This window comes from Dreissena polymorpha, unplaced genomic scaffold, assembly GCF_020536995.1.
Source record: "Dreissena polymorpha isolate Duluth1 unplaced genomic scaffold, UMN_Dpol_1.0 chrUn021, whole genome shotgun sequence".
Lineage (NCBI taxonomy): Eukaryota > Metazoa > Mollusca > Bivalvia > Myida > Dreissenidae > Dreissena > Dreissena polymorpha.
The window spans coordinates 223,080-240,622 of NW_026273335.1; the positions used below are offsets into that span (position 1 = coordinate 223,080).

The window sequence follows — 17,543 nt, forward strand, 5'->3', positions numbered from 1 at the left end:
AGTGAAAGTGTTGAAATTATCTCGATTACTTGTGATGATATAATCGAATATGTTACGGTGAACAAATAAGTATGCTATTTGTTATATGCTATCGTATTTTGTGTACATCAATGTTTGACAATTGAAGAGTTATTTCAACAAAACGTGTTTTGAGCGCCAAACTGATGACGTCTTTTGTAGCAATGACATAAATAGATATAGTTCACGGGTATTTTAGGATTTTGATTACCTAGAATATAACGAATAATTTTATTTATAAAGTGCTAGGCATTGAAGTCCCAAAAATATCCGTTAAATATATCCTTATATCTCACGGCTGTTAATGAAGTCATCGATTCCGCGCGTGTATCTACGTCATATTGCACACGCGCAAAATGAATTTCGTTGAAACGCATCAAATGGCAAAAAGTGAATAGGGTTAAATAAAGATAGCATATAAGAAGTAGAACATGTGTTTGTTTGCCGTATAGCTTAAATATTCGTTTATCTCACGGCAAAAAAACACAAATAGTATCGATTAGTCAGAAGGACACATTAAAGGGTACACCATGATACTTGATTAAAATAAAACGATTTGAAACGCATAAATCACCTGATTCAACATCGCTAGTTTAAAAAAAAGCAATTCATAAAAGAAAACAATTAACCCAATCAGCACTATTGACGCCTTGATACGTCTTTTGCAAATAAAGTATTTCCAAATCAGGCAGCTCCTTTAGGAGCTGCTTTATCATGGATGTACGCTATTTTCCTATGCGTTACTAAAGAAAAAGCATTTGACTAATGCAAAACCAAAAATGTATTATATTGGATGAATTATTATTACATTTAGCTAATGACAATTCATGCCGTATGAATATTTGCTTGAATATTCAGGGCTGAATGTGTTAAATATTAAATAAACAGTATGGTAACTATCTAAAAACAAACACGATATTGATATAATATCCCCATAAATGAAACTTAAAGATTATGCTTGATTCCTAATGGTTATACTGAAGTGAACATATCAAACAGTGTCAATAAAAGTGCTCTTAAGTATTCAAGGAAAACAGGACAAACTTGAAAGTGCACTGGCCTAAAGTTACTTAGGCGGAATTTACAAGCCTTTTTATAGCGTGCCAGGGAAGACCTCCACCAGTACGATTTCCCACACGAGCATGTATACAGTTTGTCTCCTTGTTTCCCTTGTACATGATCCAGCAGTACAGTCCTTGAATTAAAAACTACCCCACAATAGTCACATTTGTGTTCCTTTTTGGTACTCTGCTGTTGGCAAGTCTGCATGTGTCGGCTTAAGCACGACTTGTAGCAAAATGATGTTCCACATTTACATGAAAACGGTTTTGAACCTATGTGTTTGTTCATATGCCCAATGTACGCTTCTCTTTCGTAGTATTTCTTTCCAATTGTTGCACAAATGAACTTACACACATCGGCATGTTTCACATCACGATGTCTCTTTAAAGCAGCGCGATTATTGAATCTCTGGCGACAAGATTTACACAAACATGTTTTTTTTTCGTGAACAACTCTATCATGAGTCCGTAGATCATATGAGGAGGCGTAAGTTTTACCACACGTGGGACACTCTTCCTTCTTTTTCTGGTGTACGGAACGCAATGGTGGTAAAGATTGCCCCTAGAGTTTGTATTATACGGACAGCTGGGACATGAGAAACAGATCTACCTTCTGTTTTGTGGCAACAGGCGTCGATGTACACGGTCCAGATGTTCCCTCAGGCACATCGTTATTGTTCCAATCAATGACGACCTCCATAATAACGTCCAAAAGGCTATAATCGTGGAACGAAATCTCCATGTTTGTAAATGTTCCTTCCTGCAGGCGCTGTAACGCTGTAAAGAAGACACCGTTGCATGTCTTAGTCGTAAGAGAAGATACCGTAACATGTACACGGAGTTGACATGCTACAACTATTTTGCAAAATCGGATAGATATCACCAATAATACTATAAACATGGGCGTCAAACGTGTGTCAAGAGTAAACTTGAAACAAATCATTGAAAATGATTATCGTGACAGAAACTGCAATGCCAGAAACAACGAATTAATTGGATTTTCTATGTTTTGAGCTTGACATTCTTTCTTTTATCATGATTTCACGCTAGAAAATGTCTCGATAGCTTAGGTAACGAGTAAAGAAACAATAATAAATAAAATTAAATGACATATTCCATATTTATGTGTAAGTTTAAACAAAGAATTTACCTGTTTAAACGCGTGTTTATGTCTATAATTGTAAAGACGCTGTAACCGTTGTAGTTGTGACGCTGTATCACGTTTTCATACAGACGCACCTCTCATTGCAACGTAGATCAGCGCGAGTGTCTATAGAAGTCAGAGATACGGTCTGTTAACACTGTACATTGATTTCAGTTGCAGGTCTAATGTAAATCATATCTCACCATTTTACTAAAGGAAACTACTTACTACACGCGCACACGCATAATTCGATATTGGCAATTCTCAAAATGGTTGCCTCGAGAAGCAAACAAAGGTAATATTACTATATTATATCTCTAATTAAAAGATAAATGTTTGTTTTTTTTAATATTCCATACACATGTATACTTTTTAAATGTTAATTATTCTTATTGCGTGGACATATGTTTATTTGTTCTAACTAAATGTGTTTAAACATATGTATTTCATCTCCGATTTATTTAAGACGAAGAATTTACTAAATCTATGGCGTGTCAATCGTTGCAAAATTCAAGTGATACATTTGTTGGATAATTTTCATATATATGTTGGATAATTTTCATATATATGTTGGGTAATTTTCATATACATGTTGGATAATTTTCATATATATGTTGGATATTTTTCATATATATGTTGGTTAATTTTCATATATATAAATAATTTGCATGCTGGGGAATGAACAGGCGTGGCTGAAAAGCGGAGATGGCTTAATCCCGCTTAATGTGCTTAAAGTGGAACGAAAAGGCCTCATCAACATTAATGCTGAAACTTTCAATAATGATGTATGAGTTCTTTATTAAGATTATTAGTACATTTCTTTTGTATCAGTTGGAAAACATTCAAAATAAAACATATGAGGCCCTTTCCGTTTATAGAAAACCATGTCCTTGGAAAGGGGCACTACTCGCTATTTAATCATACCGATTTGACGTAATCACAATTAATTCAACCATTATGATAAATGACTTGAAGAAAATTAAATGGACTTTCTCTTTGATAAGGCTATTGGAACAATGCCACGATTTCGCCGCTCTATGTGCAGCAATGTACGTATTGTGAAATATCTATTCTACCATTATTAACGAATTCACGTGTTATATTCAATGCTATTTCGGATAAACTAAATTTCGGACAATATAAAGAACAGTAATTTCGGCCTCGGGACGTGAATAGTTTAAATGTATACACAGAGTATTAACTATTGACAATAAAATTATTACCAACTAACGTATATCTTTTATTTATTGAATTAATAGTCGGAATTCATTAATTATGAAAAAAATAAAGATGCTAAAGAATTTGTATCACCCACTGGAGTGTACCCATACTCCCTAACATCTAAGGACCATGCTTAAGCCCTGTGATGTTAACATAGCCATGAAAACAAACATCTAAACTCAAATTTGAGTTTTATTTGAATAATTTTTGCACTTTTAATGGCACATGGTTGTGGTAGGGTCCTGGGTTGAAAATGCTCTGAACAAGTAATAAAGATTACTATATAAGCACAAAAGTCATATTGAGTTTTAAGGTATTAATAAGCTTGACGTAATCAAAGCAATATAACAGGCTTTTATCTTAATCCTGTTAATAACTAGTAATTTGGTTTCTTTTCAGCTGCAAATTCCCGAAAGTGGCCTAACTACGTTGAAGTCACCATACCTCAGTACCTCCAAGATGACGTAAAGACCTTTTTCGCATGACAAGGGGTACTTTTGAAAGAGTTCTGGAGAGAATGTCAACTTATGATCAGCTTCGTAGAAGGATTGCAACTGTGGGTCTTGAACAAGTTCCATTTGATAAGGACTTACTAATGACGCTTTGGTATTTGGGTAATTTAGTTACAGTAAGGTCTATTGCAGTCCATTTTAACGTATCAAAGTCATCTTTCTTTGACCTATAACCGAAGAATGCTGACAGTTTAATGTGACAGTCTTCTTAAGACAGTAATATATTGGCCATCGAACAATGACAAGCAGACTGTGATTGATGAATTTCAAAATTAGAAAGGCTTCCCTGGAGTCTCGGGGGGCAATAGATGGGACGTACATAAAAATGTCGGCACCAAGGAAAAGATCTCCAGACCTCTTCAATAGAAAAGGACACTATTCAATAATCTTGCAAGCTGTTTGTCGAGAAGACAGGCGTTTCACAGATGTGTTGATGGTGGCCTGGAAAGGTGCATGATGCACGCGTTTCCGTAACTCGCCTTTATATGCTACACTTCCCGGGTTTACTGGAATGCATCACATAATAGGAGATGAAGCTTATCCGATTTTTAGATACTTGATGACACCATTTCGCCATAATGGTCACCTTTCAAGGGCAACAGGTGAACTTCAACAAGGCCTTTCTGGCACCAGTGATTCTCATAGAAAACAGCTTTTGTATGTTAAAGAGTAGATTTTGCAGACTTATGTTTATTGATATGGTGGATATAGAGTTCATTGTCAAAACAGTCATTGCAAGTTGCATTTTGCATAATTTATACATTTTAAATGAAGATGAAATTGACATTCTTTTTTAACATGACGATAATAACTTTTCATTATTTGTACCTCAAACTAATGTCGAAGGCGTTATGAAAAGAACAATTATAACCATGCAGTTAACGATAAAATCAATTAACAAGCTTTCGGTGTCTGTTCTACCTGTTTAGACTATATAGTTTGGTTAACTTTTTTAATTAAAAATAATGAAACATACTAATAAAAATTGTCATTATTATATTGACCATTATTTAGGAAAAATGTTTGGTTTTCACTAATACTGCTCAGTAGTTATTGTCCCCTACCTGTTTCACCGGAGGGGACTTATGGTTTGCGCTCTGTGTGTCCGTCAGCCTGTCACACTTTTCTGGATCCTGCGATAACTTTATAAGTTCTTCATATTTTTCATGAAACTTAAAACATGGACAGATGGCAATATGAAGATTATGCACGTCATTTCATTTTGTTCCTATGTCAAGAATTCTGGTTGCTATGGCAACAAATATACTAGAAATACTGCTGAAAATGGTCGATCCTACATACTTTTCTAGATCCTGCGAGAACTTTAAGTTCTTCATATTTTTTCATGAAACTTGAAACATGGATAGATGGCAATATGGACATTATGCACGTCATTTTATTTTCTTGATACATCAAAAATTCTTGTTGCTGTTAGTTGTTTCTGTTGCAGACGGTTAGTTTTGAGTCCTGATCATGCATTTATCTTACTATTTATTTAATTAAAAATTTAATTAAAAGTAATAAAAAAATTAAGTGTCCATATGTCTGTTAAATGATAAGGTATTTGTGTATTCAATATAATTGTTTTCACATGTATGCATTTCTATGTTCTTGAAAATATGTCTTTTGCTGTTCCACTTTTATAGCAAATTACATAACAAACGATAACATATTTTTAAACAACAAGATCACCACATAACGGGTGCCACGCTCGGCAGCGGGTGCAGTTTTGAATAAATGAAAGCTTGTCAGAATTATTTTTTAGAGGTCACAGTGACCTTGACCTTTGACCTAGTGACCCCAAAATGGGTGTGGCATGTAGAACTTGTCAAGGTGCATCTACATATGAAGTTTCAAAGTTGTAGGTGGAAGCACTTTGATTTTAGAGTCAATGTAAAGGTTTTAGCACGACGCATGACGGCGGACGACGAGCTCGATATGATAATACCTCGGGGTTTTTTACGAAAACAGCCGAGCTAAAAATCAACAACAATAATAACAATATCATCCATGATTTGGAATTTGACACTTATTTCATTAAAACTTTGAGTCAATGCAACATGCTAAAGTGTTGGAAGCTTATTACTGCAGTGTATAGATTTTTTTTAGTGTTTCATGCATGCAATTTATAATTTGAATGCAAATGTTTAACCTCGAATTCAAGTAAAATATATTCAGAACTGCACACAAAGAAGAACTGCCTAAACATGCATGTATCTAGAAACAAGATCTTTCAGAGGACAGCGCGCTCGACTATTCGAGTGCTTAACAGTACAACGTAAGCCATCATGGGGTATTTGTTCAAATTATCCAATAAGGTCAAATAATAGTTCAGATTTACTTTCCACAATCTATTGAACATTTGTAAAGACATAAAACAACTAATAAGATTTTATTTCAAGTTTGATAGCAATAGCTTGGGTGGAAAGTTTGGATGGTCCTTCAAAAATAAAAAAAGGAAAAAAAAAACTATTAATTTTTTGGGGGGTAGGGGGGTTGAGAGGGGGGAATAATGTGTGGTGGGGTCATTTATTAGACGATCTTTCAAAATAAAAAAGGAAAAAAAACTATTTTTTTTTGGGGGGGGGGGGGGGTAGTGGGGTTGAGGGGGGGTATAATGTGGGGTGTGGTCATTTATTAGAAGATCTTTCAAAATAAAAAAAGGAAAAAAAAATTGTTGGGCGGGGGCGGGGGCAGGGATTCTGGGTTGGGGCGTGGGGTATTGTTTTGGTGGAATCCATTGTGGTTTTTAGGTAAGTGTTGTTTTGTCAAAGTATTAATACAATCTGATCATAAATAAAGAAGTTATGACAATGTAAGTAAAATTTACTCTTGACCTTGAGTCAAGGTCAGTCAAAGGTCAAGGTAAAAATGAACTTTGCAGGTACAGTACCCTCATGATAGTAAGAAAATATTTGAAGTTTGAAAGCAATAGCTTTGATACCTTAGAAGTCAAGTTGATCTAAACACAAAATTAAACAAAATATTCAGTTACTAAGACAAAAAAGGGCCATAATTCTTACAAAATGCTTGATACAGTTGTCTGCTCTTGTTTATAGATTGGGGTCATGTTAGTAAAGAAGTTTGCAAAATATGAAAGCAATATGTCAAGGGACATTGACAATATTTGAGGAGGAACGCAAACTTTAGCATAGATTTATCAATAATATGCATATTCTAATGGGAAAAAGGGCCATAATTCTTACAAAATGCTTGATACAGTTGTCTCATGTGTCTGCTTTTGTTATAGATTGGGGTCATGTTGGTAAAGAAGTTTGCAAAATATTAAAGCAATATGCCAAGGGACATTGAACATATTTGAGGTGGTACGCAAGCTTTAACATAGATATGCATATTCTAACTGAAAAAAGAGCCATAATTATGACAAAATGCTTGATAGAGTTGTCTGATCTTGTATATAGGTTTGGGTCATGTTGGTAAAAAAGTATGCAAAATATGAAAGCAATATGTCAAGGTACATTAAAAATATTTGGGGTAGTACGCAAACTTTAACATTTGCACGCGAACGGAAACAGGAACGCTCACGCCGACGCCGGGGTGAGTAGGATAGCTCCACTATATATATTTCACATATAATAGTCGAGCTGAAAACCATTGAAACATAATATCATATGGTTGACCTTTGTTTAAGGTATTTATGTTCAAACTGTTTATGATGATGACATAACATATCAATATTAAGGTATTGTGTTTGTTTTCATTGGTTTACTTTCATTGAAATCCATAGATCACTCCTAATCATCACACAATAATCATTCCATACTTGAGCTGATGATCCAATGTTAGATCTATTTTTGCTTTAAGTGTCAAATTCCATCACAATCTGTTTAAGAATCACATTAATAATCTTTGATCCCGTCGCTCTGAGGCTGTCTTTAGCTCGACGATAAGCTGCTACGATGGTCTTCCATCTCCCTTCAACCTACTTGCTATTAAAAACCTTTACTGTTAAGAGATTTGCACAGTGTTTCCCACAAAGTTTTTTTAACAGAGGGTAGTTGAACTTATTTGCATTTGCTTTGTACAGTTCAAGCAGGAGCAGGGTTTGTGATCTTGTCTATGGTTTGGTCTTTGGTTCTCAGGCAGAGACTCCAAAAAACATTAAAACAAATATTTAATAAAGCCTTTAGATAAAACACTGTTCTGAACAGTAAACAACTAGAGCTTTATCACAGACGTGACGTATAACCCCACATGCTGCATTGACACATTATATTTTGCATGCTGTCTTCACACAAACAAGAAGCTAATTAATTGCGATTTTTAAGAATTATTATGCCCTATCATGTATGGCCATTTTGACCTTTGAACTCTTGAATTCTGTCGCATGACACGCCGTCCAATGACTTTGATCAAAATTAATGTACAGAGTCATTTTAAAATCTCACAATGAATGACATAGTTATGGACGGACAAGCTCATTTATGGCCATTGTAGACCTTTCAACTCCAAGTGTAACCTTGACCTTGGAGATATCAACGTAATTCTTTCACATGACACAACGTCCAATAATTGTGAACAAATGTGCCAAGTAAATTTAAAATCTCACAATACATAGTTATGGCCCGGACAAGCTCATGTATGGCCATGTTTGACCTTTGAACTCAAAGTGTGACCTTGACCTTGGAGATTGACATAATTCTTTTAAGCGACAAGCCGTCCTATAATGATGAATAAATGTACCGAGTCATTTTAAAATATTTAGATAAATGACATAGGTATGGTCCGGACAAGCATTTTGACCTTTGAACTCCAATGTGACCTTGACCTTGGAGATATCGACATAATTCTTTTGAGCGACAAACCGTCCCATGATGGTCAACAAATGTACCCAGTCATTTTAAAATCTAACGATAAATGACATAGTTATGGTCCGGAAAAACTATCAGTTTAAAAGTGACTCCGTGACCTAGTTTTTGACCAGGCATGACCCATATTCAAACTTGACCTACACATTATGTAGATACAACTTATGACCAAGTTTGGTAAAGATAATATGAAATTTTGGGACAGACCGACAGACAGACTAAAGTGACTCCTATATAGCCCCCCTTACCAATGGTAATAGGGGTATAATTACAGCATCTTAAAACAATGACAATTAACAAACAATATAAATAATGGCAAGACATACACGCTAATACATTGTGAATAATAGAGAACTGTTAAATATCATAACCCTTTCCTACATACCCACTTCAAATTGTGATCACTTTTGAACAAGCCTTGACCATTCCTTTAGAATCATTGTTAAAGGGTGTGGTAACATTCACAGCATAATAGGCCAACTTCGAGGTTGCGTTTTAAAAAGCTGCACTTTTGGAGGTTGGTCATAAGATTTTGCATGAGTTTATTATGTTGTAACAATAAAATTTAATTTATAACACAATACAGGTTAAATATGTGATACAATGACCATTCCTAAAATGTATTTGTGTTATTAATACAAAGTAGGAAATTAACTCAATGAATTTCATCATCACCATCATAAATCCTCATTTTTGTCAACATCAAAAGCAGCATCAATCATCATCCGCTTATGGTGACCCATATTCATCATTATAATGATCCTTGTCAGCAATACATGTACCCTTAATTCAACCACGAAATTATGCATCATCATAACCATCATCAACATCATCAATTATCACCATCATCATTACCCCTCCCCCCCCCCCCTGTTTGTCATCCACCTTTATCATCATTATTAAAATTGTCAAAATCTTAAGCATAATTATCATTGCCATGATCATAATTACCACAATCACCATCATCATTGTCACCATCTTCACCATCCTTAAAATTCACTATCATCTTCCTCACAACTATCATAAACATCATAAACTAGAGCTTTGTCACAGACGTTACGAATACCCCCACATGCCGCATTGACACAGAATATTTCGCATGTTGTCTTCTCATAAAACAGCGGACACCATGCTCAATGTTAAAAACTCACTAAATGATCCCATGACCTAGTTTTTGACCCGGCATGGCCTATGTTCGAACTTTACCTACACATCATCTAGATACAACTTCTGGCCAAGTGTGGTGAAGCTCGGATGAATACTACTTGAATTAGAGAGCGGACACTTAATACGGACCGACCGACAGACAGACAGACAGACAGACACGCTCACTTCTATATACCCCCCTAAACTTCGTTTGTGGGCGTATAATTATCCACTCATGGTCACCATTATCATCATCAGAATTATCCGTATCAGCATTACAATCATTGTCATAATCACAATCATCATCACCAGCAGCCTAACCTCCCCCACCACCACCGCCACCACCATCACTATGAGTACCAGCACTGGTCTTCCCTGTAATACAAAATAAACAAGCAAATCCGTTGAATTGATATCCCCCCCCCCCCAACAATATGCTTCTGGACACAAAAGTGTTATATTTGACCCAAAAAAGCATTTTTTAAGATACAAAGGGCCAAAACTCCGTAATTAACAGATGGTGTACAATGCCATTTGGCGTGCATCATCCTCTTACCCATATATATACATCATACCAAGTTTCAATGAAATCCGCCAAAGCACATTTTTAAGATATGACTCCGGACACAAAAGTGCCGGACGGACGGATGCAAAGACGGACGGACGGAATGACGGACGGACGGACAACGCAAAAATAATATCCTTCCGCCTATGGCAGGGGATAATAAAATCTCTTTCAGCAGCTATAGGATTTTTTTATACATTGCAATATGGCATTTCCATTGTGTGGTTTAATTTTCAAATAAGTTAAAATGTAGAGGCTTGTCTTTAAAATGAACAAACATAAATGAACTAAGATCAAAATTAATTTATGTACAGTATTGGTAAACATTGTTTACACACACGGTTATTATAGTCATAAAAAAGGTCCGCAAATAAGTTTATGCATTAGATGCCTCCTGACCTCTGTGATTCTTGAGACAGAAAGTAAAGCAAGTTTTTGTGATATATGCGCATGTGCGGCTATCCAATATTTTACCAATAACAACACATTCAGTATTTTAAGAAGTGACCACATCACAATTTTTACTTTGAAATTAAAACAAATCAATCACTTTTTTTGCAATAAACAATCGGAAAATAATACAAGCACGTAAATATTTTTGCATTATTTGAATCCATAATTATCATTAAACATGTAAGCAATCACATTTGCAAGTTTCATTTGAAAGTAAAGAGATAAGAAAAAATGTGAATGACAAACCTTGCCTCAGCACAGATAACATGTACTCATAGGCATGTTGCCTGGTTGAATGGTCTGAAATACAAAGTGTCACCACATCTTCAATCAATAATAATGATGAACGCATTTCAATGTTTAAAGAGGCTTTAAGAGCGTAAATAAGGAATGGGATGGTCAGTTAGGCTCGATTTGTCATTGTCGGCTCGGGCACTAGTTACATGTACCCCATGTACACTTAAGCATATTTACATGTACCCGGGGTACGGTAAATATACTCATACATACCCGGGAACTTTAGCGCTAAATCGGTCGTTTTCAGCAATTATTTTTTAAATTAATTATTATCATAATTATGTCAATTTTCTGTTAAAATGGCATCTATATTATCGAAACTCATACTCAACAAGCATGTTGATGCATTTTATAAAATAGCAGTTTGTTTCGTAATTACGGTTATCGGTAGCGTGTTTTTTTTGTTTGTTTTTTTTGGGGGGGGGGGGAATAAACAGTCGGGTACAGTCTAAAGTCGGCTAGGAACGTTTGAGTATATGTACCGTACCCGGGGTACATGTAAGAATACTTACATGTAACCGAAGGTAAATGTAACTAGTAACCGAGCGGGCAATGACCAATCGAGCATCAGTTAGGTGGTAAGGTATATTTTATTTGACATGAATAAAATGTAAATTGAAGTATTGGTAACTGATTGACAATAATCACACTTATTAATTCCTAATTTGACATAATAATTGTGTTGCTTTTTTTTCAAGTTACAAATATTATAAGTTAAGTATACCATCTGAATTCAGGGCCCCTACAAGGGTTGCAGATGCTATGATGTGATGCTCCTCTCCATCAATACTGACAACAAATGTACTGAAAATACAGTTTAGCTTAAAGAGACTTCTTTAACAAATGGCAAAATCATGCTTTAAAATCGATGATACTCCAGATTATATCAATAAAATATTGGAAGAAGATGAAATTACAGGAAATTGCATTTGTTAAACCACCGTCTTTCATGATAAAATAATAAGCCGAAGTGTGCATATCCGAATTAATAGATACTGCTAAAACAAAATGAAAGAACACCATAATGTTACAAATAATTGCAGGATAATAAATGTGCACATTCATACTGAAGTAATGCTCCAAAACTTAATAATTGTTTGCCTTTTGAGACTCAGAATTTTAAAACCAAATGCGTAATCATTTTACTCACATGTCTTTGTCGGCCATGATGTTTGATGAATGCACTTAAGTCTCGAAAAAGCCATATCCGTTGTTTAGTCATACCCGTTAAAATATTTCCCAGCAAGCAAATTATATATATATATATATATATATATATATATATATATATATTTATTTATTTATTATATATATATATATATATATATTTATGTATATATATATATTGCATAATTTTCATATATATATATATCTTTATATATATGAAAATAAGCCAACATTTATATGAAAATTATCCAACATATATATGAAAATTATCCAACATATATTTGAAAATTATCCAACATATATTTGAAAATTATCCAACATATATATGCAATTATACCACACACAAATGGAAATATAGAATATATATACTCAAATATACCACATATATATGGATTTTACCATATATATATGATTTTATACAACATATATATGCAATTATACCACACACAAATGGAAATATACAGCATATATATTCAAATATACCACATATAAATGGATTTTACCATGAATTTATACAACATATATATGCAAATATACCACATACATATGGAAACATTGAATTTGCAACGTTTGACACGCCATATAAAGTATAGTCATTTAATATAATTTATTTATTTATAGTTTATAATATATAATTTATAATATAATAAATACAAATTTGATACACTTTGAAGAATATAATCGTTGATTAAATTATCCATGATAACATATTAAACGCGGATTAAATATCAAAGTACTCTAAAACATTCTTAAAACTGAAATATGTGTCCAAGGAGAATCTTGTTCGTCTAAATACTCGAACATAAAAATCTTTAGATATTTTGCGTTTACGGAAAAAGTCTGCCTATATAGCGAGTTCAAAGCTTGCCTTAAAACTGATAAGTTTTTCGTCAGTTAGGCCAGATCTTACTATAACCAGTGGTATTAAAATATCACTGTATGGAAATTAAATATAACATGACACTGTCGCTTTGAAGTAAGAACTACAAACAAACGATTTACAAAAGCATGTAATCTGTCAATTTGCTTACCTAATATGCAATGTCTGAACTATGTACACATTGTATGATACAAATACTGACAGAAAATGTTTCTTTGCTTAGAGCCACGGATGACTATAGCGTAGGCGAGTACCAATGTGAGAGCATGATGTCCTGCTCCGAATGTGACGGCCATTGTTTGCCCGGAGGTTGTAAAATGGGAAACGGAGGAGGTGGAACCGGAAGTGGTGACGGGAGGTGTAACGGCGGAGGTTGTATAAGTGGTTGTGTCGGCTACGGCGGCGACGGCTGCATATCCATAAGCAATTGAATGTACAGCAGCTTACAATGACGCGTAGATTTGGCATGGAATCTTCTATTTTACATAATAAAAGACGCATATGTAACATTGAGGTTTTATTAAATAACTATTTTGTAAATTAAGAAAATCATTTTGTTAATGTAAAACAAAACATTATTTAATATAATAAAGACGAAAGTTAAGTTCCGCTGACTTTATTCTAGTACGTTTCTTTATTCAGAATTGTTAGTTTACGAATCCGATGTATTCATGCACTATATTGAAGTATATAATGAATCTTTACCTGCTTTGGTCTTTGATCGTTGGACCAGGCGTCATTTGAAAATTGTAACAGCGCAAGCAACCAACTACTGTATGACAATGATGAACCCAACTAAATATAATAGAAACAAAATATTTTGAGTATCTAACCTATAGCATTGAATTGCAACCGTGAGCATATATAGGCAAGCTTGGTTCCTATGTTCAACCTATCATCATAGTAAGGGGAAAATATAATAGGAAGCTGTATTTAAATTAATTATTTAAATTATACATCTACATTATGACTGAAAGAGAAGTTATTAAACTTTAACAAACATTGGAAATGTTCATGCGAAACAATGCTTCCAGAAATAAATATAAACATACTACAATTTAACGTCAAAAAGTTAACGTAAAGTATTTACTTGCGGTTTAAACCATGATTCATTGTATGCATCAAGTGAAAAAGACTAAATGTTATTTTTATAATAACTGTAAATCATTTATGTGAAAAGTCGGTTTTATAATCCCACTAAGTATTATTTTGGTATATCATTTGATATGCTCACCAAAACCCGTGTTAAGTTGGGCTTCTTGATTGGCACGATATGAACGAAAAATATATTAAAGTAGTAATCGCTTGAAGCTTACATAATAATTGAATATTATACAAATCGATAATCGTCTTTGGTAATACAATATGCTCATTGTTCAAGATATTTATCGCTATGAATGGGAAAATGATCATACGAATAAACCTGCATTTATATTTAAAGCGAAGATTGTTTAATAATGTCATGGACAATTTGTTTTATGAATACCACTCCCTGGTGGTATGATGTATACATATAACTATATTGAAAGCTATAAATAAAGGTATGCAAATTGGCGTATCGACGATTTTTTCGCTTCTTACGAGCATGTATTAAAATGCATACTCGCACTGTGCAGTCATATACTTATATAGTAACAATGATTTGTTGAGGAAATCTTTAACAAAATCGAATAAACTGAAGAAAGCAGTTTTTCAACACTCGCCCAGTGGCATTCCAATTCATTTCTGCAAATACCGCACACATCAATTAGAATCAGACACACCGGAGTACCACTATTCTAAGTTCGCATGTGTATAGAGGTTCCTCATAAGCATTTTTTTTCCATTGCAGTTGTGCTTCTTATAATTATTTTCCGCACGTGCGAAAATTTCTTCACGACTTTTTTTGTAAAAAACGTGAATTGCTAACTATTGTAGATGTTGTCCCCACAATGAATCCTGTCCAATCATATAATAATCATATAATAATATTATGTGCACAATATCATAATATTAGTTTCAATTGTAGGAATAAGACTTGCAAACAGTAGTAGGAATATAACGAATAGATAAGTCCCTCGGCGATGTACACTCAAGGCTACAAACAATGCATGCCTGTAGATAACAAACTGATGGGAAAGAAAACGGAAATTTGACGTCATTTGAGAAACAAATGTATCTGTAATTGCAACTTGGACTGTCTTTTAAAAATGTGAAATTTCATTTCCAATGAAGAATGAGAAAAGAGATACGCTTCAGTAGTTATCAACTTGAAAGAAAGTATTGTTGTTTCGCCAACTGGCTCTCAAAGTTTGGCAAGAACTTTCTCTTCCATTTATAGCCATGTTTTTACGCAACATCACGAAGATAACATCTGAATTGCATATGCCTAGAATTAATTCCTCAGGGAAATAAACATATTCAGACTAACATCAATGCAACTTTTAGTACATCTGTATATAATTATGATCGTTTGTATTATCCAGGATACAATATACTGTTAATTAACTCTGTAATAATATTCAACATGCAAATAATGTGAATTGTAATAAAGTGGAAGATACATTCAAAACGCAGACAAACACGGAAAGAGTGTTTAATATTCCCTGAGGTATTCCCCGCATGGCACCTTGCCATAGGCTTTGGCATTTTAGTGTTAAGAACGGGTTCCCAAAAATTATATGTATGCCTATGAAGCTTTATTTTGATACCTCATATTTAAGAGGAGACATGCCCTACACACATTTCAACATTTAGTTATGTTTCTAATGTACTTAAATTCCTCAAAATGAAATCTATACATATTAAGTTTAAAGGCTATATCTTAATTATCAGCATAATTATGCTGTAAACAAACATGAATTACACAAATACATAAAGGGAAATAACTCTTTAAATATGGACGCAATAAGGGTTTTTCGTTACTTACATGTCCGTGCGCTAATCTATCGAGAAATCAGGTGGGATTGTCTGAGATTGAAACATGGGAGACTTTCAACCCAAATATCATAATTATTAAATAAAGCGATTGCGTGATTTATCGGGACCATTTTCCGATGTATGAATATGTTGCACAGAAATTGACGACAGAGGAAAACATACTTACTCCGATGCCAGAACGTGTTTTTTATAAGTTAGCATTCAAAATTAATATTTTAAATCATAGTTTATAATGTATTTTATTAGGATTATGAAACCCGCAGATCTGAACTTAACCGCCCTTCTTTTGAGTTTGAAGACTAAAACTAATTATATTCAAAATAATTGTTATACAGTATTAACATGATAATGAGCTATTTTAGGAAAACATATGTCAATTTGTGTACACATCGTTTATTTTGTGAATTATACGTGAAGGTACAGTTTTCATGGGAGAGGCGAACCATGACTCAATTACTTCAATTATATAATTGGCATTTATAACGTATTCGTTGGTTCTCTTTATAATAGCACAGTTGACTTGTGAATAACGTCAGTACGGCAGAACTTAAACACATTGAATTTGAACATGCTATTTAAATATTTTAATATACACACACAAATAATTGAAACGCAGATGAAATTGAGATACTTGTGTTATGTAACATGTTAGTTAGATGCATTAAAACGTTTCGTTGATGCGCTGAAAATCTGACCAAGGTTGTATTGTTTCACTACAACACATAAAAGATCAACTGCATAATAGCACGTGGTATCCATTGAGCTAAGAATAAGTCTGACCTGGGAGGTGTAATACAAAACAAATTATTAGTATTACAGACGAGCACCTATGTTTTCTAATTGCATGAACTTAGTATATTACAATTATTACAAAACAATGAATACTTGACTATGGGTTGTAAACAAGTTTTTTTTTCCTTGATGTTTTTTAACCCACACCAAAAACGTATCGTTCTTGTAAAACTTTAAAATGGTAACACTAGATCACGTAAGCTAGAATTCGTGTTAAAAATCAGTCATATGTTTCTGTCAGAATATCTGTTATATATCAACATGTAAATATCGTGTGCATGTGCTGCATTTTTTAGGAGTCTTTCAGATTCAGTCTTTGTCGTTGAGTTGTTGGACGGTGAGAGTGCTGTCAAATACAACTGCTATTAGTTCTGGATGAGCCAAAGAAAGTGCTTTCATAGCGAAGTTGTTTTAGTACGAAAACCGACTGTAAGTGAAGAACAGCGACATTAGAATGTTACACACCGATGTTTGACTATTCTTAATGCAAATGTCAATGCATTGCGTTCGGAGTGAACACATGATATCCCCCATCTGCT

General features: G+C 34.0%; 1 protein-coding gene across 1 annotated transcript; it reads left to right on the forward strand.

The window, feature by feature from the left end:
* Positions 1 to 2,313: 2,313 nt before the first annotated feature.
* Positions 2,314 to 13,801, forward strand: LOC127863626 (keratin-associated protein 5-5-like). The gene is made up of 2 exons (XM_052403253.1): positions 2,314 to 2,518; positions 13,517 to 13,801. The coding sequence occupies exons 1-2, from the start codon at positions 2,493 to 2,495 to the stop codon at positions 13,722 to 13,724; spliced, it is 234 nt and encodes a 77-aa protein (XP_052259213.1). The 5' UTR covers positions 2,314 to 2,492; the 3' UTR covers positions 13,725 to 13,801.
* Positions 13,802 to 17,543: the final 3,742 nt, after the last annotated feature.